This window comes from Chelonia mydas, chromosome 2, assembly GCF_015237465.2.
Source record: "Chelonia mydas isolate rCheMyd1 chromosome 2, rCheMyd1.pri.v2, whole genome shotgun sequence".
NCBI lineage: Eukaryota > Metazoa > Chordata > Testudines > Cheloniidae > Chelonia > Chelonia mydas.
The window spans coordinates 243,705,583-243,732,771 of record NC_057850.1 but is presented as its reverse complement, the minus strand read 5'-3'; the positions used below and the strand labels follow the sequence as shown (position 1 = coordinate 243,732,771).

General features: G+C 37.4%; 1 protein-coding gene across 6 annotated transcripts in view; it reads left to right on the top strand.

The window, feature by feature from the left end:
* The window catches only part of RBM33 (RNA binding motif protein 33), a 153,733-nt gene that overhangs the window by 49,718 nt on the left and 76,826 nt on the right, over positions 1–27,189 (top strand). For all 6 annotated transcript variants that reach the window (XR_006289124.1, XM_037891082.2, XM_037891081.2 and 3 more), the window contains exons 8-10: positions 589–797; positions 3,573–3,822; positions 11,755–11,813. Coding sequence is in view for 5 of the 6 variants with exons in the window: in XM_037891082.2 (XP_037747010.1) it covers positions 589–797; positions 3,573–3,822; positions 11,755–11,813 (518 nt within the window). In the remaining variant the exon portion in view is untranslated. The remainder of the gene's footprint in view (positions 1–588; positions 798–3,572; positions 3,823–11,754; positions 11,814–27,189) is intronic.

The window sequence follows — 27,189 nt, the reverse complement described above, 5'->3', positions numbered from 1 at the left end:
AAGTTCATCCCTTTTTTTGAGCCACATATGCAGGAAAATAAATGGCATAAGAATGTGTGTATTATTTAGTTTTCATATTTCTCAAAAATGGCATTAGCTGAATATGTTCAAAAAAGGTCTTTGACATAAGACAAATGCACAGAACAGAAGGTGAAGCATTTGAAAACTATGCTTATGCATAACCTTTAATGTAGTGTTTCCTGATGCTTTCTTTTCTGTATGCCTTTTCTGTGGATAAACAGAGAATTAAGTTACCAGTGCTGGCAGTTTAGTTCCTTTCACATAACAGACTTCTTCAACAACAAGCAACAAATGTAAGGCAGACTTCAATAGTAAAATACCATTTTCCTCCGTGTTAGTTTCATTAACCTGCCACTACATGTTTACCTTTGCAGCAGATACAAATACACAAAAAGAAAAACATTGATTTTGCTTTAATGAAATGTTAACATGCCATTGCCACCTTAAGGTGATCAAAGAGCCTGCAAATTTTATCTTGGTTGTAGTGACACTTTTCTCTAGTTATAATGGTGTCCTTTCTAATCCTCACCACAAATACCTAACGTATGCATTTTTCCCATATAACAGAACTCTCAGCAGAAGCCAAAGCAGCGTTATTTGAATTTGAAGAAAGGGAAAGACAGCTTAAACAGGGACGCTACGGCTCAAGGAGAGGAGGGAGGAGAGGAGGTTCCATAATGTGTCATGGAATGGGAGAACAAAGAAGAGACAACAATGAAAGGGGAAGAATGAAGGATCACAGGCCTGCGCTGCTGCCAACGCAGCCACCGACAGCGGTAACTCAAATGCACAGTATTTTCTTTATGAAATTGGTACTTTTAAGAAAGTAATTCTGGCAGTTTTTACTCTGATTTGTAGATCTTTGTCACTCCTTGTCTTTCAAAACTGGGGTGAATTTTAGAAAAATCTGTACTATTCTTAATCATTCACAAAGATTTAAAAAACCCAAACCTTAATTTACTGCTTCCCCAGTGGACCTTAATGTAACATGGGCTTCTCACAGTCTTGTGATTAGAACTTGATGCACATTTTTGACCAAAACATTTTAAAGTGAAAAATACAGATTTGGCAATGCTGAAATAGTCCCCAGATTCATAGATTTCCATGTATTGTTTGTTTTGGTCAGTGAAAAATTAAAAAAAAAACAACAAAAAACAATTTAATTTAGACATTTTTTACAATTGAACTGTTTTGAATTTTTCATTCAAAATGACTTCTTGTTTTGAAATTTCCTGTAATTTAATTTTTAAAAAATTAAAAATGTTAAATACTCAAAATCAAAATGAAACATTTTGTTTGACGCAAAACAGTTTTTTCAACTTCTCGATTTTCTGAAAATATTTAATTAAAAAAAATTGTTTGACCCAAAACTCATCTTTTTTCCCCCAATGGTTTGGTCTTGCCAGCAAACCCAAAAATAATCCATTATTCTCCCAACTATAGTTATGATTGTGCAAGTATGAGAAGGGTCACATTTCCACTTCAGAGTTTGAGACCTTGGTATATCAAAGTATCAAAATGTCAAGCATTTTTCAAATGACGCTAACAGATATTCAGGCTCTCTGTTTTTTGCATCAACAGAGAGGAACAGGTTAACTCCAGTTGTATAGGGAAGCCATCTTTGCATTTGAGATTGTTCAGTCCAACATTACTGATTGCTACTTACCCTGGTATGGAAAAAATGTGACCAGATAATTCCTTTTCTGTTGAATTCATTCTGGTGACTTTCAAGACTCTGTTAAAATAGTGATGTGACTTTATTTCTTAAAATTGAGTCTTTTTATATTTCTAATATTGTACATTATGCTGAGGGGAAAATAAAAACCTAGAGCTTGTCTATACTACCATTTTTGTTGGTATAACTTACGTCGTTTAGGGGTGTGGAAAAAACACACCTTTGAGCAACTTAAGTTACACTGACAGAAGCTCTGCTGTGGACAGCACTATGTTGGCGGGAGACCTGCTGCTGCTGACATAGCTACCGCTGCTCGTGGAGGTGGTTTTATTATGTCAGTGGGAGAGCTGTCTCCCGTCGGCATATAATGGCTACATGAGTGATCTTAGAGCCACGCAGTTGCATCAGGACAGCTGTGCTGCTGTAAGCTCACTAGTGTAGACAAGCTCTTAGAGAGGAGTCTTCACTCACCATGGAAATGTAGTCACCTGGGGGTTAGCACACAGCAGTTTTCTACTTTAGCAATGCTACACAACCGTTTTCTAAGATTGCAGGTGAAGTATAACTTCTGCAATTGAAATTACAGGGGAATTTCGGTAGGCAGATTAGTTACCCACATTGGAATTTGGCCAGGTTATTGGGGTTAATGCCTCTGTTATGAAAAATGCCATGGGAACAAAAATGACCACAAATGATAAAATCTTAATTTAATGTCTTATCCAAAAGAGAACACTTGAGTGGTGAAAAAAATCATTAATTTTTTGTTTGTTTTTTTGTGAAGTACTGTTATCTGGGATCCCTGTTCCTAGATTAGTCTGTGTATGGGTATGATAGAAGTGATGCATTAAAGTGAGGGAGCAAGGTTTTACATAGAAAGATTAATTAAACCATAACAGATTGTTAGTAGATATTGCTGTAATACTTGATGGTTCAAAACATACATGTCAATATTTCATGCTTGTAGAACAGATTGGGGGTGTGTGTGTGTGTGTGTGTGTGGGAAATAAATCACCTTTGTTTTTTCACCTATTATATTGCTGCAGTCTTCAATTAATTTAATGTATTTTAAATTAAAATCTAATAATTTTATTATAAGACTTTCTGTGCTCTATCATCAAGGTATCAAGACACATTTGTTTATGTACATCTGTGACTCTTCATGTAGAGAAGCCCTATCCTACGCTTCACACCCCTCCCACCCAATACTTTGAAGCTACTTGTTCAAGTCTGAAGGTTATGTTTAGTTAAACGTGACTTGTCCATGCAGCTACATCCTTTAGTGAATCCAAGTACTTACACTGGAACAAAGTACAACAAAAAGATGCCAGTTTTCTTAGCGAGGCTCTACTGCTGTACAATGATCAGATGCTAGTGGATTTATTATGGTATCTAAACTGTGCTTCCCAATGACACATACAAACAGAGCTAATTGTTTGGTACTACACTGCAGTTGATCATCACTAGTAACACAAGCCATTCTTCACCATATGTGTTTTTTTCCCTACTTCTGTTCATTTTCTGACACCTACACCCGTACTTGACAGTGACATTTTATTCTCCTCTGTCTTTTAAATTTTGTTTGGATACTGGTAACATTCCATGTGCTAGGCTCTGGCCTCTTTACTACTTGTTTCCTGCCTATTTTCCTTTCGTGTTGACATTTTTTTGCTTTCAAATGATTCCTTCCATACTTGTAGTTCCAGTAGTTTCAGCTGGTTTAATGATAGGAATAGGAGGTGTCTTTCTGTGAAAATTTGGCCTCGAACATTCTAAAAGAGTCCAAGTTGTGTTTTTTGTTACTGGTTTTTGTTTTTTTTTTACATCCGTGTGCTTAGATTTTAACCGAATGGATTTTGTTCTTTTTGGTTATTTGCAGAGTCATTCACAGAGGTTAATTCCTCCTCACCAGCAGCAGCCCATTAGGAGTCTGTTCCAGCAGCAACAGCTACAAACGCTGCTTCCTATGCAGCATCAGCACCATTCATCTCCTCCTCCAGGACTACATATGCCACCCCAGATGGAAACACCTGGAATAATGATGACTCCACCCCCAGTGACACCCCAACAACCGAAGAACATACATATAAACCCACATTTCAAAGGGACAGTAGTGACGCCTGTGCAAGGTGAGTGTTCTGAATGTTGTAAGTTTTGTGTTAGTGTCTCCCTCTTCCAGTCCTGTAGATAGCATTGCCAATTCAGGGTTTTCTGTGGTCATTCAGTCCTAAGTTACACAAAAACTTATTTCAGGCTAAAATTCTCCTTGCTTAATCATAGAGCAAATATTTTGCCAAAGTTAGTAGTTTGTTGAAAAAACAAAGCCTCTTCCACTTCTAGCTCTTCTTTAAAATGACACTTAAGGTAAAATTTGCATTATCCTATAATAAGGAGCAATTGAATTGCCAACTGTAAAGAAGATATATTTAAATAGTGGACATCAGTTTTCAAGACCTGGCTAAGCATTGCAGTTTAAAATTTCACAAGTGATATTCTAGCTTCAGCCAGGCACTCTCAGAACATCCATCCAACTATTTGTGTGTGAATATACTGTGACACCCCTCAGACTGCAATTATCATGTGAAAGGTACAAGCGGCATCCATTTTATTTATGATGAATTTGAAAAGATATGCTCTGCTTGTTCTTTTCTCAGCTCCACTGCTTTTAATGGATTATTTGATTCAAAGCCTGAGAATCAAACACTTTTTCCATAACTTATTTAATTCCAGCACTCATTGCTGGGCAACTTTTAGTTGCAACTTCTTTGGCTGTGTTGAATTTGAGGCCATGTCCACACTTAATGGAGATTGCTGCTGCTGCGATTGATGCACCGGGGGTTGATTTAGCGGGTCTAGTGAAGACCCACTAAATCGACGACCGAGCTCTCTCCGATCGATTCGGTACTCCACCAGAACGAGAGGAGTGAGGAAAGTCGACGGGGAGTGTCTCCCCTCGACACACCGCAGTATACACACCGCAGTAAGTTAACCTAAGCTACATCAACTCCAGCTACATTATTCATGTAACTGGAGTAGCATAATTTAGGTCTCGTTACCCCGGTAGTGTAGACAAGGCCTGAGACTAAAGAAAAGCAATAGTTGTATAATTTGAAGTCTTTGTGACTGTAGTCATCACTAGAAAAAGCAAATTTTTTTTACATTCTGATCTGATAGATATTTTGTCCTCAAATGAGCAGAGGTCCTGGCCTGAAGCTAACTTTCTGCTTATCATTCTGTCAAATAAAGGAAAGTTGACAGGACTAGGCTTTGCCAATTGGGAGAAATCTCAAGTATGTTAGTCCTGTACCAGATCTGCTTCTCACAGATAGATTTCAGAATGGCTGTTCCCTGGAGATTATTTTAGTTTTCCATATCTAATAAAAGCCATACTTCCCACCTATTCAGTCAGTATGTTGGAATAACTGCAGTAGTTCAGAAGCTCCTTAGTCTTGGATGAATCCCTTTTTTTCATCCTTCTAAGATTTCCAAAACAACTGTTGAAGGTATTTGTTTTATGAAAAGCAAAGAATCACATTCAGCCTGTCCCACACCTCTTCAACTAGTCAACGAAAGTTTTGCATCCAGATGGACAGCCTCCCTCTTCTAATTCTAGCAAACAGCATTTGGGGATTTTTGCTCTGTCTGACTTCAAAAAGCATACCAGCACATCCTCCATCCACCCTTTTATGGCTTTCTTCTTTATATCAGTGGTTACAGGTACTGTCAGTATGTTGCTCACGCTGGGCCTTGCCACAGCACCCATAATATTTTCTAAATCTTGGTCATGCCAGTGGTACCTCTTTATCTCAAATATGGCTTTTGTTGTCTTGATTTGTTGATCAAAATATCTCCTTTCAGCATCTTTCAATATCTCCTTCTTGTATGCTCTGAATATTCAAAGTTCAAAATTGATTTGTAATTTCTTTTCAAAAATTCATCTCTGTTCAAGATCTCTTGTGTGGGAGCTCATTTTTTTTAGCCAGTGAAGGTCTAGCTCTATTCGCAAGAGGTAGGCACCTGAAGAATGAGTTTTGTAACCTTTATATATTAGAATTTCAACATGACAAAGTCTTTGCCTTCTGGGTCTTATAATGATTTGTGTTGACACAGTTCATTGATCTCTTCTTCGTCTTAAACTCCAGCAAATCTTCCTTTTTTTCTGAACTGACCACCAATAAGATAATTTAGCACTTGTGTTAGTGGACAAGCAGAAAACTGCTAAATACAGTCCTCTATGTAGACCAAAATAATAGATTCTAGCCTGTTTCGTTGAAAATCCTGGTCTGTTGAGATGGCTTTAACTCAAATCCAGCTATCCATCATTCTCTGATTTTAGGAGTAGATTACTGTCACTTGAATGCCTACAAAGTGTATACTTATAGAAGATGATGACAGGACGTCAGTAGTGTAAATTTTGAAGGGGGTGGGGGTCAAAGAATGATACTCTTCAATTAAGAAAAATACAGTTTTAGTAACACACATCTAGCACAATTAGTTGTTCAAGCAGACTGACTGAGTCACCATTCCTTTAGCTCAGGTAAATGGGAGACAGAGACCCAAATATTAAAGGAAATTTAGACCTATTTTCCCAAAATAGATGTTTGTATTGGGCATCAACAAAACAAAATATTCCTTATGCTCAGTTCCTGATATCTCTGTATGGTACCACAAAAGCAAAAAAGTGGTCAGTTGACAACTTCAGCATGCAGTGAATGGGTCTTTGACTGTATGACTCACAACTTAATTTATTGTCAGAGTGACCTGCAAGGAAGAGCAGGACCAAGCCAGATTGATACTGAATAGTTCGGCTTCCTTGTTGTTCAGTATACTTTCGTTTTCTTGGTGAATCAAGATGGTACCCTGCCCTCCTTAGTTCATTCTGGCATTCCCAGACATGCAAAAGGTGCTTATGTACTGCAGTGATATGGGGTATCATACAAATTTAGGTAGATGTTTCACTAAGTTCATTTGAATCCATTCAGTCTGAAATGTGCTTCCTGGAAGCTGAAGTACCAAGATTTGAAGCTTTGGGTACTCAGACAAGCATATTCTGTAAAATTTAGTGATACCAAGTCACTAAAATTTTCTTGCAGGACTGTCTGGAATTTCTGTCAAATCATTTTATAGCAGGGCTGAGCCCAAGTATGATTAGGTCTCTTTACTAAGGACATTTGTTCTAAACAGAAATAAAGGAAACTTACTTTCTTACATTCCTATTTTCTGTTTCTCTAAATCTGTTTTCATGCGTGAAATCTTGGGAGGAAATTGGCAGAGAAAAGCCAGCCAGAGATACCAGTTGGTAGGACCAGAAACAGCCAAAGGGGAGAGAGCTGCACTTTGGAGGAGAGGTTAAAATGGGACCAAGCCAGGGCCATCCTTCGCCCCCAGGGTCCTCTGGACTGGAACTGTGAGGGAAGACCCCCTTCTCTGAAGGCACTAGGCCCCAGGCAGTACCTACGGAGATGGGTTCCCCTCGGGGTGTCACTTGTAACAGGGGTACCACTGAGCCCCCCTGACCCACCAGCCTTGGCTCCCTCTCACAGTGCTGCTGTGAAAAGTTGCCAAGCTCTCCAAGTTTGCTCTTTCACCAGCATACACACAGGTAGGGACCCACCCAGCTGAAGTATTTACAGGCTGCTATGATCTGCTCTGCATGGGGAGGCTACAGCTAAGGAACTGCCCAGCTGATGAAGAGCACCCTTTCCCCTCCCTGGAGTGTAAACCCAAAATTATACCGTCTTGCGCTGCACACAGATCTGTACAGCATAAGATCATGAAATTTTCCCCCTCCCTCACTGTGGAGAGGGAATATACAACATGAATTTGCCCCAAGATACAACTCCCACACACTGGTTTGTGATAAAGCAAAACAAATTTATTAACTACGATAGATTTTTAAGTGATTAGAAGGGATAGCAAACAGATCAAAAAGCAGGTTACCTAGCAAATAAATAAAAACACAATCTAATCTTAATTTACTAAAGAGATTGGATATAAGTAGCAAATTCTCATCCTAAATGATGATTTAAGCCAGCTGCAGAGATTCTTAAGGGGTCAGCTGCCCTTGCTTGCAGCTTGAAAACCCCAGTTCCTTTCACAGGCTAGAAATCCCTTTCGCCTGGTCCAACACTTCCCCCCAGTTCAATGCTTGTTCCTTCAGGTGTTTCCAAGAGTCTTCTTTGGGCAGAGAGTCAGTGAAGAGCCACAATGATGTCACTCCCCTGACTTACCTTTTGCATATGGCAGGAATCCTTTGTCTCCAAGCTTGGGTCCCATGCCTTTCAGCGGAAAAACACTGGTATTCCAAGATGGAGTCCAGTACCAGGTGATCTGGTCACATGCCCCTCTAATGTCATAGCAGCCATGACTCAGAGGCTGTTTGTAGCATCCTCAGGAAGGCTCCCAGGTGGGACATTAGCTTTTTCTAAGACCTATTGTTCTTCCTTATGGTCCACTGACTTGAATCCACCTAGACTGACAGTCTTGTGCCTAGTTGGCGTTCCCCAGGTGTAAACACATTTTTAATAGATACATAGACAATATTCCTAACTTCAGTTACCAAAATGATACATGCATGCAAGTAGGATTATCGTATTCAAAACATAGCCTTAAACATGATTGATTAATAGTTTTAAACATCTTCTGAAACAGTCTCCACAGCTATAGTGTCGATTGTCATGAAGCTGCCATTTGAACTTTTCCATCAGGACTGTGGAAGTAGTCTCCCTAATGGCCATCACTTTGGCCTGAAGAGTGAGTTTGAAACTTTCCCATTGAAGAGTCCTACCTGTAGGTAACATCTGTTTTCATTCCCAAGATAAACTCTTCTTTTTATATCAGAGAAGAACTTTCCATTACCAGTCCTGTTCTCTAGGCCAAAGTATTCCCACAAAACGGTTTCATACCCCTTGTATCTTGGCTATAAAATTTTCTTGTCTGAGCTGCTTTTTTCTGAAAATTTAGATTTTTTTTTTCTGCTTTCTAAGATAGATGTTCAAATCAAGATTGTACCTGAGGAGTACAACCATACTCCATGCTTTCCTCAGCCTCAGGAAGAATGAAAGAGAAACTCACACATGAAAATCTGCAAGCTGCTGTTCACACCTTCAGCAGACATGACGTTGAAATACAGCTAGGGTGACCAGATGTCCCATTTTTTTAAGGGACAGTCCCATTTTTTGGGACTTTTTCTTATATAGGCGACTATTATCCCCCACTTCCTGTCCCTTTTTTTCTCAGTTGCTACCTGGTAACCCTACATACAGATATCAGTCACTTGCAGCATTTGGATACTAGGTCCTTCACATTGCTGTATCTTAAACTTTTCTTTCCTTCCTACCCTCCTGCAAACGTACTGCCTCTTCCACCCCAGGATTGAGAGCACTAGATAGGTCAATGCACTCCAATAAGAATAATTAACAAATACGATAGTACAGCATGATCCCAATCTGAGCAGTAATCACAAATCAATTAATCTCTTTTTTTGAGTTTGAGGATTCAGGTTTTTTCCTTTAATATTGGTATCACAAATAACTATCCCACCAAGGATTTTGGGGAGCCACCAAAGTTCAGAAGTGAGCTACCAAACTGTCCCTTAGTAACTTACTAAATTGCTATGCAGTGACTCAGTTTTATCCTTTAAAAATATTCTTTAAATTAAAGCAATTTTCTGGTTTGTATGAAAAAATATTATTAAAAAATCCCTTAAAACATGAGACAGGGATGGTTTCTGCTGTCTCTTTTAACTATTTCTTGGTCATTTACCATCAGATGATATTTACTTCCATTCTTATTTAAAATCCTGTCCAACACTATGCTGCTTTAAAATGTTATACCACCGGTTCTTCCACTTCTATCATTAAAAATTTGTGGATTAATTTGATGTTCCGAAAAGAGTGCTGGTTTGAGCCATCTTTGCTGCCTCAGCAGCGAGGCCAAGGATTGAAAGGTTTTGAACTATCATCTTTCACAAGTATTAAATTCATTCGTGTTTTTAAAAAAAGGCGGGGGGGGGGGCACTGCCAGAGGCACTATACCAAAACAGATGATGACAGTTGAACAGAATGCTGGCCTATTTCTTGTGTGTGTTCCTTCCTATACAGCTTTTTTACTGCATATAGGACTTGACCTGTAACACTTAAGCTATTTTAGTCATGGTTCTGTCAAACTCCCCATCTTTCGAAAGTGGGTGATGATTGTATGATACTGACAGATGTTCAGTGAGAACTAAGACGAGACCATCAAACTGATTTTAACCTGTAACCTAATATAGAGTTTGAACACACTATTCCAAAGGTGAAAAGTTAGTGTATTTAGTTCAGTATGTCAATATATAAAATAGTAAAACTGAAATATTCAACAGAAGTGTTTGGAAGTTAGACATAGTAACTGTTCTTAGGTCACACCTAACACATTAGTTCTTGTATCTTACTCACTTTTTAAGAAGCGAAGTTTGAGAAATCTTTGATAGGATTTGGATTCCCCAATATGGAATTTGCTAATTCAGTGGTGAAGTGTCAAGTGCAAATAGGTGCTGTGAATACCACTAAGAATTTATGTGTGAAGTGTAGTTGTAGTCCAATTGCTCCCAGGGTATTAGATACAAGGCGGGTGAGGTAATAAGTTTTATTGGATGTCTTTTCTTCTAATGTTAATTTCTCCTGCTCAGAAACGTAGTACAGTGGCCTCCATCTAAAGTCATATTTGATAACTGACCATTAGAGATGTATGGGAAATGATTTTTCCATCCTGGGAAAATTATGGAAAGGTCATCCTAAATTAGGATGAAATTTCTCATTTCACAGACTTGCAATCTGAAAGGAAAAATTGGTTTGGGTCAGTCAAAATGGTTTTTGTTTTGACATTTTCAAAAAGCTTCAGTTTAATTTCGACCTATATTTTATTGTTTTTACTAAAACAAGCTCATATGTTGATGTGGAAAAACATAATTTTTCATGTAGAAAATGTCCAAATGGAATGTTTCAACAATTTCAAAATATTTTCCAAAACTTTTTTTGAAGCAGCAAATTTGTTCAAACCAACCCTGTTCCAGAAACAGTATGTTGAAATAAATCTGCATTTTCCAATGGAAAAAAAATATTTTCTGGAAAGTTTCCCAACCAGCTTTGTTACCACATCAGTTGAGATATGACTGTGTTCTCCTGTGCACCGTAAAGGGGAAGAACTTTAGTAATTGTGTGTATTGTGGTTTTGTTAATAACAACCCCAAGAAGTTCAGTAATATAGAGGAGTGCTAATCCACTACTGAAGTTTTGAAATTCAGTTTAATAGCTTTATGTTTTTGAGGCGGGGGATCCTTTGCCTGCTGCAGTCTTTTATAGAAAGGTTATTTTTCATATGAGATATTACACTGATTCTGTGAATATCACAAATTGAGTGTGACCCTTCTCAACCTGCCAGGTGTTTAAGGAAGGAGCCTTGTGTGTTGAATGTCCCGTTCAGTAATGTTAATAGGAGACATCTGTGCATAATTCTGAACTTCTTACCCTCTACCTCCCATTTTAGGTTCTCTGTAGTCATTCCAGTTCTTGATCTACTGTGATGCCTTAGCATGTATAGTGTTAAGATACTATAAAGACCCGCTGGAGCATGGGAGCCTGTCGGGAGTCACAATGACTATCTAAAAGGGTCTGAGAGAGAAGAATTTAGGATGAATATGATGGATTACTTTTGCATTTGAAGCATTGTTTAAATGCTGTGTGGTTATGTCATTTAGATCCACCTTTACAGGTCTAAAAGAGTGTACTACTTTCAGTTTGGCCATATGTAGTTTTTTTCCCCTCTGTCAACAGGCTATTTAATTCTGGAAAATTCAGGATTGCATTATCTAAATTACGCCATGAGAATACTAATTGCCTGTTGCATGTTGGAAACAAAACTTGTCTCCTCTTAGCTAATTTTAGGGACTGTGGAGCACATGCTTAGTTCTTAAAGTAAACATAACCAGGAGTGATTAAGATCTGCTACGTGACTGCTTTTGGAGATAAAGTCAACAACTGTTAGGTAAAATAAATTGTATTAAAAGGTGTTTCTTGTTTCAGTGCCCTTGTTGCCAGTCCCAACCCAGCCAAGACCAGCTGTAGGACCCCAGAGATTTCCTGTGAGTAGCAGCTGCTTCTTCTTCTGTGATATGGATAAGCATACATTTGCAAAGAAATATTAATATAGCAAATAAAAGCTGTTCCAATGAAATATAATTTTAAGGATTTGTAAATATTGACAGTAATCTCTGCAGTTGAAAATGTTTGTTAAAAGCTTAAGGTCAATGAATTTTTGAGAGCAGAATTAATTCTATTTAACTGTAAAATTGTTGAACTAGTCTCTCCAAAGGGAGAAGTACAAATGCATCTTGTCTTAGAGAACTTTTTTTCATTTTACTACTGGCATCCTTTAAAAAGGCTGTTGGGGAAAAAAAACATATCTCAGGCTAAAAATCTCAATATTTTTATTATAAAATCAGTGCCTTATTTTCTGCTTGCTTTAAGCATTTAAAAGGTTTCATTATTTTTATATCAAAAATGGACTTGGCATTGAATGATCCTTCGATTCTTGCTTATCTTTGGCTTCCAAAACATACTAGCCATCTTTTAGCTCTTTCTCTAAACTAATCTGACCGCATGATTTATTCTGAGTGGACGAAGTGTGCAAAATCACTTGTTCATAGTTTTCCAGTTGGTGGTATTTTTCATCTTAATTTATTGTTTTGTCATTTTAGTTATTTACAACTGTTCACATAGAGTATCAAATCATGTAAATGAGTCGTTTTTGTGTAACGTTGCCTTCGTTTGCCAAAACTTGGAGGCCCACATGTGCTTTTCTTGTACATGGGAAAGCTAAACCTTGGTAATATATGGAATGTGGAAGGGGGAAGTAAATGTGTATCATATACAGAGTTCATCGGTAGAGAAATCAGTTGTAGCTAGGAAAGGCAGATTACAAAAAACTGTGCTGGTTTTGTGATTTCCATATGCATATAGTATGAGGATTATTTCTGTGCAGAATATTTCCTCTCAAAGATCCTTATCCAATCAGTTACTTATGCTTGATCATTTTGTACAGAGTAACTGATAGATTCTATAGTTATGACTATTTTATGAAGTATAAAAAATGTTACATATCCTAAAACAAACTGTAGCTTTACAAAGCCTAGTTATCATTTTACCCAATTTTGTCATACTTCTGTGAAATTTCTATACTCCAGGCTACCACAATTTGACTGTGGTGTAACTAGAGGAAATACTTTTATCTGAGCAAATCTGAGTGCAAAACAGAGAAGTCTTCCTAGCATTTAAAAATGTTACTTTAAATTGTTGTTTGTGAAAATTGGAATTATGTTGTATCTCAGAATCTTACACTTTGTTTTCATGTGATATATTTTAATTTATCTGCTAGTGAGCAAATTTTGAAATGAAAAGAAATCAGAGGAAGAAAGAATGTATAAATCTGTTGTAATTGACATCCCTGAAAATGTGAAAACATATTAAAATTAGAACTTGATTCTTTAAATAGGTTGTACAATTAGAATTTTTAAAATATTTTTTCCTATTTGCAGTAGACAAATACTAACATACATACATACAGCAAAAATAATTCATATACAGCACAACTTTTAAATGGAATTAAATAACAAATATTCAGCTTACTTTTGATATAGAATTGTATTCCTCTTCTGGATAGGAGTATTTTTCTCTTCTCCCCTAAAAGTTTCTCTAGAGAAAATGGGGCATCTTTCTTATGTGAGAATGTCACTGGTACTTACTGTTTATTAAGTAGCTGATATTCAGAGCTAAGAAAATTATTTTGGTTAGTGTCTGTTCCTATTAAGTGGAGAGGCAGTGCATCCTAGTAGAAAGAGCACTGGACTGAGATTCAAGAGACCTGGATTCTATTCCTGGCTCTGCCACTGGCTTGCTGGGTAAGACCTTGGGTAAGTGACTTCCATTCTCAAATCTGTAAAATAGTTACCCAAATCTGTAAAATAGGGCTAATGATACTGACCTCCTTTGTAAAGTGCTTTACAACTGTTTATTACATAGAGTACCAAAGCTGCTAGGTAAGAGCTAGGTATGAGTAGCATTGTACATATTTCACTTTTGTTTTATCAAATGTAGTATATAGCTATTGAACTCAAGTCAAATTTACCTTCAGATTTGAAAGTTCTATGTGTTCCATTTATTTGTTCATCCTGTTTTTCATGAAAATAAAATATGGTGTGAAATTTGCATCATTATCAGAGGTATTACATATTTTAACGATTTCTGTGTGGAAGAAATGCTTTTGTTATGGAACATTTTTTTTTCTCTGATGTATGTTAAAATCTGTGTTGCAAATATTTCTATTTTGGTATTTCTAGTCTAGTCCAGGAACATACACAATCGACTGTATAAATTGCTTTCTAAAGATGGACTTCTATAAAATCAACCTAATTTCGTAGTGTAGACGTACCCTTAGTTGATATATATTATAACAGGTAGACCAGCAGTTCGAAAATGTTGCAAATATGATTTAAAAAACCTGTATGGTTGAATAAAATATTGTTAGAATTCCTGTAAGTCTTTCTGAGTGAGAGAAAGAAGTCTTTGAACTTGATTTTACTGCTACTTTTTAAGGACCACCTAAACAGAGCACATGTGTAGTCCACAAAACAAATCTGAATTTTTTTTGTTTTCATTTTCAATCTGCTTAAGTGTTTGTAAAAAATTTTGGGGACAGTATTTGAATTTTTTTTTAGTATATGAGAACAGATAATCGTTCATTTTAAAAACCTTTAGTGTTAAATTCAACCCTTCTGCAAGAGGACACAATTGTATTGACTTCAGCAAAGTTGTACCATGACTGTGTGTGGCACATAGAGCTTCATGTTATAAGAAATTGGTAGAAAGCATAATGCAGTGCTTACAATATTTGGAGTTAAGCAGTGATTGGAATTGAGACAACTGTTAAACAAATCAATTGCCACTAAATATAGGTTATGATACTGCATTTTCATATTCAGTTGCTAATAGTAATAAGTAAAACTTTAACATTTTCATCCCTACTTATTTATTTAAAGCTTTGTCCCTTGGGTGTTTTGTGAGTAAGTGGGGAGAAGACAAAAATGGAATTACTTTTTTGGCCTTCTACACATTTCTTCTGGTTATTTCCTAACATCTGGAGTAATACAGAATCAGTAAAATTTTAGAATGCTCAAGGAATATATCAAATACCTCATTGTCTAGCATTTTTCTTTTCAGTAAACAATGACTATTTTGTTTAGTGTGCAAACAAGTCTTTATCAATAACCATATTAAACTCATTGGAAATTGAGTAGATAATGGTTCTGAGATGGGGCTGTCCGCCGAAGGCTGTGGCACACTTGTACACAGGGTAAGAATTAAAATGGTCAGTTCTGAAGAGTGCCTGTCATTCTATAAAAATTGCAGAAGACTCCATATGTTTCCATTGTATTCCAGTTCTTTCTTAAAGTGTATTAGTTTGTGGCAATAAAATTTATGAAGAGATTTTAATCAACATGCAGTTGACACTATTTAATTCTTCCAGTTATTTTTAAATAGTCTATTTAAAAAACCAGCACATTAAGCTAACACATTCCACTGAGCCTTCCACTAGGTCTTATGTTATCTATGTATTTTGGGCTTTAAGCAAATCAGAGCAGGGTTTGACTTTAGCTTTTGTCTCAAAGTGCCAATCACACAGTTGTCATTTAACAAATAAGTAGTAGCTAAAAGCCCATGCTCTCACAGCAGTGTGGCAGCTGGGCCAAATATTCCACCATGTCCTCATATAGCCAGTGAAATTGCTGTAGAATAAAGGTGGAAATTTGTCTCCTCTGAGATCAGTGGTCTAGGACTCTTGGCATGGCATTTAGCTGTTCTTTAGCTGTATACTGCATGGATATAATTAGTAATGTCAAAATGTCTGAGAACTTAAAAATTGGATGGTAACAGACAGCGAATCCCAGTGATGATTGAACATAGTGATATTCTATACAAAAAGCTCTCCGGCTCATGCTTGTACCTATTCCCATCGCTTCATGTTGACTCGGCCGACGTTTTAGCGATAATCCTGTGATTTTATTATATAGATAGCCCAGCCAAAGATCTGCTCGGATGACTCTGCCATTTTTGGTAAAACTGATTGAAGGCTTTAACCATGGAGCAATTAACTAGGCCTTCTGTATTTTTATTACGGTTTTCTGGCCATATTATTTTATATTACAGTAGTGCAGATACCCCAATCAAGGATCAGGACCCTATTGTACTAAATGCTGTTCAAATTAATAAGACAATGACTGTGCTTGTCCCAGAGAACTCATAATTTAAGACAATACCAAAGTATAACAAGCAGATGGGACACACTGTGGGGGTGAGGCAGAAGAAAGGGAGGAAAAGTTAAAAGTAAAAGGGGAACATCTTTCATAAATGAATGGTTTTATTATCCCTAGGTTGCCAGCAGTCCAACCTGCATAGCTTAAGATACTCCTCAGTGGGTATAAGTTGGCATAACTTCATTGAAATATTGACTTCAATGGAGCTCCGCCAACTTACTCCAGCTGAGGAGGCTGGCCCCAAGGTCTGCATAGGTGATGACTTGGATTGTGTGCATTTGAAAACTGTGTCAGCAGCTCTCTGAAGAACCATTCTTGAACACTGTTTTTGCTATTAAAGGTTCTAATTTTTCCATGACCTGGTCACTAGGACCCAACTTAACAAGAAGCAATTTTACAAATGGAGTTATAAACTGGGTAGTGCATAGAAAAACTGTCTTATAGCACAATGGGCAAAAGTACCACATTTCTGACAGGAAAACATGTTTAAATATGGTTCTCTAGAAAGCTACTAGGCTCTGTCTTTACAGAGCTGGGAACCATTCTAGCAAAGTCTTTAAATGCTATTTGGCTAGGAAGTATAAGCAGATAAACAAGAGCAGGGGAGGTGCGAAAGCCTAGTTAGACAGTCCATCTCTATAGCCTTTATTCCACAACTCCACCCAGGATAGAACAGTCATCCCTAAATACATTTTTGACTGGATTTGGACCATTCCTTGTGGTGGTAGTAAATGAGTTTAAAAGTAAAAAGGGGAATTAATTAATAACATCAACCAAAAAGCCTGTCACCATAATTTCCTTCTTGTATGCCAAATCACCATCCTGTCTTCTTTCAAAACTCTTCGTAAAGTGCACTCAGTCCTTCAAGCTTTGGAACTGAAGGTTAATCCATTAAGCCCTGAAGGTTAATCCATTAAACGTAGATTAAAAGAAGTAGTAAATATTCTGAGATTGGCCCCTCATATGGTCAGTTGAGATACTATGCTTAAATTGTGTTTTTGAAGGTTCTAATACCATTGATACAAGGACCATGTTTCCCATGTGTAGTATGACATCAAATATAACAATGCTTAGCACTTGCATGTTCTTATCCCCATTTTAGCATAAAATGGGAGAGAGAAGATCTCTTGGCAGAACCCTCCTATCTTTCTCACTGCCAAAAAGAAAGCCCAAACAGCCAAATCAGAAGGAGATTTTTAATAATTAATAAAACAATTGCTCTGAGAAGAAGATCCAGCAGAGCCTGCCTTTTAATGGCTGGAGGTGGAACAGAGTGTTTGGCATCTACACATGTGAGGGCACACCCCTCCTGTCATTACTGGCAAGCCTGGTTCTGTCTCTGAGCAAGCTGCAAACAGGATGCAGACCTTCCCACTGGAAGAATGGAAATTTTCAGGGAAGTCAAGATAAATTTTCCTACAGTTCAATTTTGCAGCTGGGAAAACAGGCACAAAGAGGCCAAGATTTTCCAAAATAGTTGCTTAGTTAGGCCCCTAAATATATATTTAGGCACCTAAATAAGAGGCCTGATTTTGAAAAGTGTAGTGCAGCCAGGAGTACCCATAGGCATTTTTGAAAAGTCTACCCTAACTGCGTTAGGTACCTAACTTAGATGTTTTTGAAAATCCTACCCATTGACATCAAGTTGCAAAGTCAATAGTAGGTTCTGGCTGCTCAAACTTTTGAAGATCAGACCTATGAATTGTAGTTTGAATTAGTAATATGAATTTATTAGCTTAACAGTAAGGAATGAATTTGAAAAATTTCATGTTTAAGTAACTGCCTTTATCACAGTCATGCAGCAAGTGAGTCACAATAACACTATATAAATACAGTACTAAATATGTGTTCTGAATTTAAGCAAATGAGTTCGACACAATTGGCTAAAAAGTATTTGTTCTTTAGCAAGAAATTTAGCTTTGTGCTGAAGTAACAGCCTATGGAGCAGACTGTTTCCCCCCTCACACTGCTTGGTCGCATCAGCTGCTAATGGCAGCTGGTATGCTCCACCTGAGAATAGGGGACAATGGCCAGTGGTACCTATAGTTACAGATGCACTGACTGACCCTTTCTCTTTTGCTGTACTGGTCCAAATTATTTAACTCTGAAGCACAAGGTGTGTGGGGACCTCCTTAGTTGGATCTTGGAGTCATGCCCTCTCTCCACAGACAGATCTGCACTAATTTCTTTATATTTAGGGCCTTTTGTTTGCATGGGGTTTTAAAGTAAGGAGGCAGAGTTTGGGCCTTAGACACTTAGTGGAGAACGTCCTCTAGAATGGAGAGGAAATGATTGTGAGTAAGAGAAGTAGTAACTGAGGCATCTCTTTACACCACCCCATTGGTGAATCTTTGCTTTTTTGATCCCCTTTAGATATACCCTTTGGTGGAGGGGTGCAACCATGGGCCACTGTCCTTTTATTTTGAGATCCAAAAACTTTATTCTTTGATAAAACACTTTTGTGTACAGAGCAGAATTCAAATCTACTAAATTAAATCATTCTTATAAATTCTCTGTTTTATTCAGTATAAAAATAAGATTTTTAATAGAAGAAAAAGCCGTCAGGCGTTCATGAACAACTTTCCACGTTTCATAGTTATTTCTTGTTTCTGGTATCTATCCATTTGTGTCCCTTTCTATTTAAATATCCTTGCTTTCTACTTCTCTGATTGTATTTTTCTTACAGAAATCACCACCATCATTACTTAATATTCTTTTTATTTTCTGATTGCAGTATGCTTCCACATATCTCCACTATATCAGCTCTTTTAAAAAAAATTCAGTATATAAGGTTACATTTCAGATTAGTTTTGGTTCTGGCATTGAACCCTTCGTTGTAAATTTCTTGCTAAAAAGAAGTCTTAAGTTTCTTAAACACTACTATGATACAAACAATATATGTTGCTACTAATGTTAATTCTAAGTAGTATTATGAAGTGGAGTACAGGCTGAACTTGTGGTCCAAAACTGAAACCAAAGCTTTAGCAAACTTAGTAGCTGAACTGATATTGTGATGATATGCTAAAGCATTTTTTGTTATGTAAAAATCTCTTTGCTTTAGTGGATCCTAAACACTGCAACATTTTAGGGGAATGAGACAAAATGAAATTGTTTTAATTGTACTGGAAAGTGCAAAGCAAATTGAATTACATGTCATTTTCAAAATTATTTCAGATTTAATAATGAGGTGGTGTAAAAGTAAGGAACTCAGGGGTTTTAAAAACCTAGTATCTAAAGTTTTTGGCTCACATTAACAAGTGTGTTACTCTTAATTCATGTCTTGCAATTTACATCTCCAGAACAGTCTATTGATACTCAGGGATGGGTGGTGATTAACTATTACATGTTTTATAATAGCATTTGTTTAGGAGGTAAATTACTAATGGAAATGAAAGAAAACTTGTGAAAACAAGTCTAGTGTACTACTTCCTCAAAATTATTCTGCTTTAGTTATGGCTGTACTATAATAACAGTAACAGTAAATGAAATTTTCACTGGATTACTGTGTGGCAACAGCAGATCACAGGTAGTGTAGAAAGCATTTTGTTTCCATTTAACAGGATACATGGTATCAGGTGGTGTTGATTGACATTTCTTGGATAGTGCTTTATATGGCATTTCATGCAAATCATGTTTGAATGAGACTGCTGCATCAAATTACATTTCTTTCAGATTATGACCCTTGCAGATGTGAGACTGAGCTTTGTTCAACATCTAGCAAAAAGCTTTCGTTTTGAACATTTACTGTTTTCACAACTTGTCTGCAAAGCCCTGTAATTACAGCACTTAAGATAGTGAAGGAATGATGGGCATTTTCTCTTATCAGATCTATAAGTAGTAGCAAGCAGATGCAGCATGAGATCCCTCCAGCTGTCAAATATTGTCAGGCTGGCATAGAGGGAATGCAGTTTAAAATGCAGGTGACATAATACCCAACATCCTCCATTTGCTAGTAGGCTTCTGATTAATCACGATTACCATACATTATCATACCATCAAATTTAATCATATCAGTGAATTCCCATCTGCAAGAGGAGCAGCAGCAGCTAAACATGATGGTAACAGCTATTAAATAAGAGAGGAATACATGGTTTCTAAAATGCAGTAACCCTTTAACTTGTCATACTATGTCCACGGTGCACATGCTCCATAGTTGTTAAAATCAAACAGAGAACTCATACATTTATATTTCATGGTACTTACCATGTTTGGTTTGTTTGCTAACTGCTATTTCAGACTTGTGAGCATCCTGAGTTGTGGAATTAAAGATACGTAGAATATTTTAAAAAAAAATTTTCCTGCATTAATGAAATCTTAGATTTTTCAATAGTTTCATTTTTTTATTATCTAACTACTTAAAAGTTGCTAAAAAAATAATTTGAATGAATGCAAATTTAACTTTTCTCCCCTAGGTCTTGTGAGTAAGACACAAAGTCTCTAGAGGGGCAACCAGCACAAATTATTAAACATGACTATATAGCAATTAATTAGAGGCCAATAAGGAGACTCTGATGGCAAAAGTCAAGGACCCCCCCGCCCCCCAATAAGGAAATCCAGTGAACATGTTTCACACCATTGTATACAGGAAACAGTTGTATGAATGAATTTCTGTCCTACAACAAACTGGATCTGCATCTGAGAGATAATGCACTGGATTAATAGAGTCTGAGTGCAGCAAGGCAGATGGGTCCCAAACCTGGAAAGGCATGAGTGCATAACATTATGCACGCAAATAGTACCAGTGAGTTCAGTGGGAGAGCTCTTACATATAAAATTATTCAGATTACTCCTGGGGGGATTCTGTGTGACTGCACACGCAGAGAAAATGCCCCCTCTCCTCCCCTGCAGAATTCCTGTGCTTCCCAACATAAACCGGCAAGGAAGCTGCGGGGGGAGGAGAGACATGACTAAGGGTGCAGTTTTGTTGGGGGGGGCACACGGGGTTACATGTTACTAACCTCCTCCCCCCATTTCTGCAAGTGTGGAGCTGCCCCGTTGAAGGAGGCTGCATCTTTGCTCTGCTGACTCTGCAGTTGAATGCTGCCTCTTGGGTCCTAGTGCCAGTCGAGCTTCCCATCTGTGTGCTGGGAGCCTTCCTGTTTTCTGTGCAACAATGAGTGCTGGCAGTGGGGCTGGGTAAGGGGATGTGGGGGAAATGAGGGAAGGGGGTGGATACCTGGTGCACAGGGGCAGGGCCTGGGCGTGTTTCTGGGGTAGGCCCAGCCCTTGCACTGTGTCAGGGTCAGGTGCAGCCTCACTGCCAAGTCCCTGTACTGGGGGAGGTGGGAGCTTCAGGGTGTTCTCCATTGCCATGATGGAACCACATTTATTTATTGACAAATAAAAATTTGCAGAATTCTGCCGAATTTTAAGAATATTGTGTGCAAAATTTTTGATTTTTTTGGCACAGAAGTCCCTCAGGGGTATCAGATGTAAGTATTGATAGGGTCAAGGCTATGTAAATCACTTTCAAAATCGAGTTTCTCTGCAGAAACATAAACCAGGAATCATGTAATTTAACAACTGTATAGCAAAGCCTTAAATGTTGTTTACTGACATATCTCCTAGTCTAAGGGTACATCTTCACTACCTGCCGACTCGGCGGGTAGTGATTGATCGATCCCCGAATCGACGCCTGTACTCCACCTCGGCAGGAGGAGTAAGCAGAGTCGAGACTTGCTGCCGTGAGGACGGCCAGGTAACTCGAACTAAGATACTTGGACTTCGGCTACGCGAATAGCGTAGCGGAAGGTGCATATCTTAGTTCGGACCGCCCCCCGTGTAGTTCAGGCCTCAGTCAGCTGCATCAGAAATATTAGTAGTTTTATAAAGCTGCTTTTTGTTTGGGTTTTGTTTTTTGGTGGAAATAAAACATTTGTTTTCATTTTTTAAAAGACATGATCACTCCAATGTTTTTTTTGCTTTGAGGTTCCCAAATTGCTTTTATATTAGTTACAAGAATATCCCTTTGTACCACCCAGGCTGGATTAAAATGTAGAGATCCTGAATTTCTTGTATTCATGATCTGATTTAGTTCTAGTCTTTTTCAGAATTCTCACTGGTAACTTGCGGGATCACCAAGACATACCAGGTCATAAACATTGTTAATAGTCTTCCCAGTTAATAGCCTCTAATCTAAGGAAGAAGAAATGCTCTTAATGAAGCTTAATCTCAATAGTCCTGAAACTGAGGAATTTCTAAAATGTGCTTTTCTTATTCATGTGTTAGGGGACGCTGATCAGTCTGAGATTTCTAATACATTGTAAATTTCCCAGCACATCAGTCTTCAAAAAGATTTTTATTGTCTTTAAGCAAAGTGGTTGCTGGAGTCTCTATTGCCAATGGGAAATTTTCTAGTCTCCCACCCTAAATTTAACTGCTGTTTTGCACCAGTCCTCCAGATTCTGTTCTGTGTGCTATTCCTATGTTATATTTAATCTTCAATTAAACATTTCAGTGTTAGTGGTAATGGCCATCTTTAACTTTCTTATGCAAGTCCCTAGAGGAGAGACTTGTAAACCCAAGATGAAACTGAAGTTGAAGCTGCAGAAGACTCACTAGTTTAAAAACTAAACAGCTATACTTTTTAAAAAACATTTTGTTATGTTAAGGTTTCTAATCTCAGCTGAGACATTTAGGGTTGCACCTCTCTTCTTGCAGATACCAGAGGCTGTTCAGGTTTGTCCATGAGGTTTCATCACTTTGCTATGCCCTTTCCCTGCTCGCTGTAAATACTCTTTTTTTTTTCAGCCAGGCATACAGAGCAGTGAGAGCTCAGCTTTCAAGAATCATTGTTACCATCATGGCTTTAAAGCTGGAGTTTGGGACAAGAGTGAGCAGTATTTCTTGCCTTATTTACCTAAATATCCTAACATGAAATTCCTCTGTCACTCTCCTTGACTTGCACAGGTCTTCCACCCTCTCAGCCTACGTAAGAGCATGGATGGAATTTTTATTTGTGTAAAGATAAAGAAACCAGGTGTTATTGCTCTTCTGGATTTTCCAACAGGATGGCTCAGTCCCAATGTGACTTCTCATGTCATAGCATTATAAAGTGTCAAACATATATTCCACATCCACACCTAATATTATTTAAAGTTCCTTTAGTTTTGACTTAATTTGGACAGACATGCCCAACCTATTTTCCCATCCTGGAGCTGCCTATAGTCCTACAGCTCCCACAGCCCTTCTGTTTGAACCAGTTTTCCATTTCCTGAGACAGTTTGAATCGAGCTAACTACTGTGTTATGATTTTTTTTTAACTGACTCCTGAGTGAGCTGATTCTATTGAAAGTAGCTGCATATTTCATTTAAGGTACACATTCAGTATCACAAGAATCTGTCTATTACTATAAACTATTATTATTGTCCTGCTCTTGATAAAGGCCTATAAGGGCTTAAATGAAAGACCTAGTTTAAGTCTTAATTTAATTAGAGAAAATAATTATGCCAGTCAGCGGGTTCTGTTTTTTCCTCAATGCAAATGCATCACTGCAATAAGCATTAAATGGAAGCTATTGAGCAGATTAGGTCCCAAATTTAGGTGTTTAAAATAGTATTAGAATGCGTATATTATTTTTCAATTTCAGTGAATGAATCATCATTCCTCATCCTAAAAACATTGTGCCTAGTAAATGAGAACCAAGAGAAATTGATTAGAAGTATACCTCTTAAAAGCATACAGTGGTGTGTATAAATTCTACATTAAAATTTTGTAAAATGCACTCAAGGTATATAAAACATGTCCAGTTATCCACGACAATAAGTGCTTTCTCCTAAAAGGTAGGCATTTTAGGAAAGCTTTTTGAAAAGTCTGATGACTGCTGAAATAAGAGGATTAACGTCTTGTGACAGATGGCTATAGTTTTAATTGTGTCATAGGTTATAGCGGTCATTATTCTTTGCATTAAACCATATAATAAGAATTAACTGAGTGGCCCTGCTTAACTGTCAATGAGGTTCTCATAGCTCTTTGCATTTTAAGTGAGATTAATAAATGAAAACATGTTATAGAGGCAGGGTATAATTTATTGAAAGATTCATGAAGTTTCAATGACATTGTTAAGGTATTTAATTAGTCTCTTGAAAAAAGTATAGAGTGACCCTTTTTGGGAAGCTGATAAGTCATATAATAGCTGTTAGATCCTCTTTATTCCTTGCTTTATAAGATTAACTTTGTGCTAAGCAATTTATGCTAAGTTTTCTCTTTTATTGGTAACCAAAGTTATTGGTGCTTCTTGAATAGATTATTCCAGATAACATCATGTAATTAACAAGAGATGCAGAAAAGTAAAAGTACAATTTGTGTAAGAATTGTATGAGAGAATGTTAATTTCTTAACTAGGAAGGATATTTAAGGGGATAAAAAGAAAAGCAAAATAGTGCAATTCTTTGAAAGGATTAAAGTAACCTTATCTCATATTCTTTCAGAAGGAGGATTGCCTGAGTGTGTGAAAGTCATGTTCAATGAGCTATTCACAACTCTAATGAATTGTAGACACAACTTAGCATTGCAATTTTTGCAGAAATGATTGATAGCATGCAAGTTGTGCCTTAGATGTATTGAATAATGGAAGTCAGTATAAAGGGAAATTGCATAACCAGCATAGCATATAAGACTGTAGAAAGCAATATTTGTCTGTGGAGCCATAATTTGTTGTATGAGGGGACGAGTGATGGAGTGGATGGGGACTTCTTTTTTGTGGGGAGGAGGGTGTCAGGTAAACTTAACACAAAATATTTTTGAGATTTCTAAAATTCAGACATAAACAGTTAAATACAAAGTTAATTTTAAACAAAGTTTATTTAAGGTATTTGCCTGTCATCATGGAAGCAGAGCAAATTTTACATGTTATTCTTTAGGTATTTATCCACTGCAACTTTCCTTACTTTTCAGAGTAGAACTGCACTTTCAAGTGCTCTGGGATAAATGGCATGCAAGAGTTCAACATTTATTGTTTTTCAACGATTTCCAGAACAAGTTAGTTCAGTTTAAAATTTGTAAAGATTTTTTTAAATTAACAGTCTGCATTCCTAGCATGGAGTCTGGAAGTTGTCATGTTTCCATTTTCTGAGAGAATGGACAGTGGGGACACCCAAATGAGGAAATGTGATGACCACTGTTGTCTGTTCCCCTCCAGACCTGCAAATCCCTTTGGAAAGCTCATGATAAGACCTGAGCAGTGGGAATGAGTCTCTAACATCATGCCTTCAAAGAAGGAAATTAATTAGCCTCTCAGTTCTCTTGACATATTCTCATTACTGTTAGGGGGTGCTAGTCTAGCATGTTAGCAGGAACTTGCTGGTACAATGTTGAGCTGATCATAAGAGATCGATACACTACATATAGAGGACATATATGCAGACCATCTGTTGGTGACTTCACACCAATCTCTTATGTGACCTGTAATGACTGCTGATGCAAAGGGATGGAACTTTGCATTTTTCCTAATCCTTACCAACCTTCAGGGAAAAATACCCTCTTAAATGCAGACCTTACATGGTAGTACTGGGCTTGCCTACAGTGATCCCTTGTCACACAAGCTGCATGTTTGACCACATTTGTCTGTCATCTTTCTATTTATAAATGGAATATTTTGAGCAGTAAAGATAGCAATAGGACACGAATTGTTCCGTTCACCTCAGTACTGTCTTTGTAAGTAGGCTTAAATACAGCAAAACATTCATTTTGGAGTACTCTATTGGGATTATAAACGTCTCTGTTAATAAGTAAGAGAAATTAATCTTTTTAAAAATATTAATGTGTGAATTTAGATTGTAAGAGTTTTGAGGCAGAGATACCCTCTTTGTATTTTTGCAACGCACTATGTAATTTACCGTTCTTTATAAATGAATAATCAGTTGTGTTTGCCTCCTTTGACCTTTGCCTTCCATGATGTATTAGGTAATTTATTATTATGTAATCAACCTTATTTCAAAGGGCCAAATTCTATCCTAAGTTATCTTAGTACAACACATGAACTTCAGTGAAGTTCACACCCTGGTAATTGAGCAATATTTAACCTACTATAAACAGTGATATCCACAAACTGAATGGTAAATAGCTTTTCACTAGTATAGTATCACCCTTTCTTTAGTTCCGACCTTGGAGTCTCGAAAAAAACAAGCGAATCAGTTCTCTAAATCTAGCTACGTAACGTTTTAGTAAAAAACAGCTAATCCAACATTTTTTCTGGAACTCAGTCCCAGTGTCCATTCATAATTTAGTCAGTCCTTCTCTCTTCTAATAAGCCTGCATTTGCTTTGGCTCTGTCCTGTAGAGTTGCAGATTTCAAATCCCAAATGATAGGGTTTGTCTGCTTATGGGTAGTAAGAAGTTTGGTGCCTCCAGTCCCTTCTCATTGAAGTTCTACTTAATTTAAAATCTGACAATAGGAAAAGTACAAGAAGTACCATAACTATAAAATGGTTTTCATGGCTTTTGTGCTATCAAACCCTAAAGCCGGTAGAGCTTAAAAATGATGTAGCATTTAAATCAAACCACTGGAGAAATAGAGAAGCCTCTCTGAAATTTTTCACCCTGCTACCTTCCCCCCCCTTCAAGTGAGTGGTGCTGGTGACTAGTTGGTGTTAGTCCTGGATTTTGGACTAGTTCAGGAAACTTTACTTTCTAGTTTAGTTTATCATCTTCCATCTAGTGGAATATTTGTCTTGTGTAAAGTTTCACTGAAATCTATAGTACAGATGGATGCAGTGTGGTTGTAGTAAAAATGACCAATCACATGGCAAATCATTGCCAAAACTGCTTGTGCCTATTAAGACATGACATGCACCATAAACATGTTGCTTTGATTCGAGAGTTTTTCTGTTCAATACTATACATTTTTATTACATTATCAAATCAATGATGAAACTAGTATTCCCTGTTGTTGATAGAAAGGACTCCTCCAAGTACCATTTAGCCATCTTTCTTCCCACATCATGCTGTAGGTCCTGCATTGCAGCTGCCTTCTTTCTGGGATGGAAGTCTGGAAGCTGGTTTTGTATAGCCATTTGTTTCTGCTGCTGCGGTCTGCCCCAGGTGGGTTGCTGGAGGGTGACAGTGAGGCACTTCCTCCTTTTCTTTCCCCAATTTAAGCACAAATCTCAGCCTTGAGATTAAGGGATTTGACCTCTATTACCTTGCCTG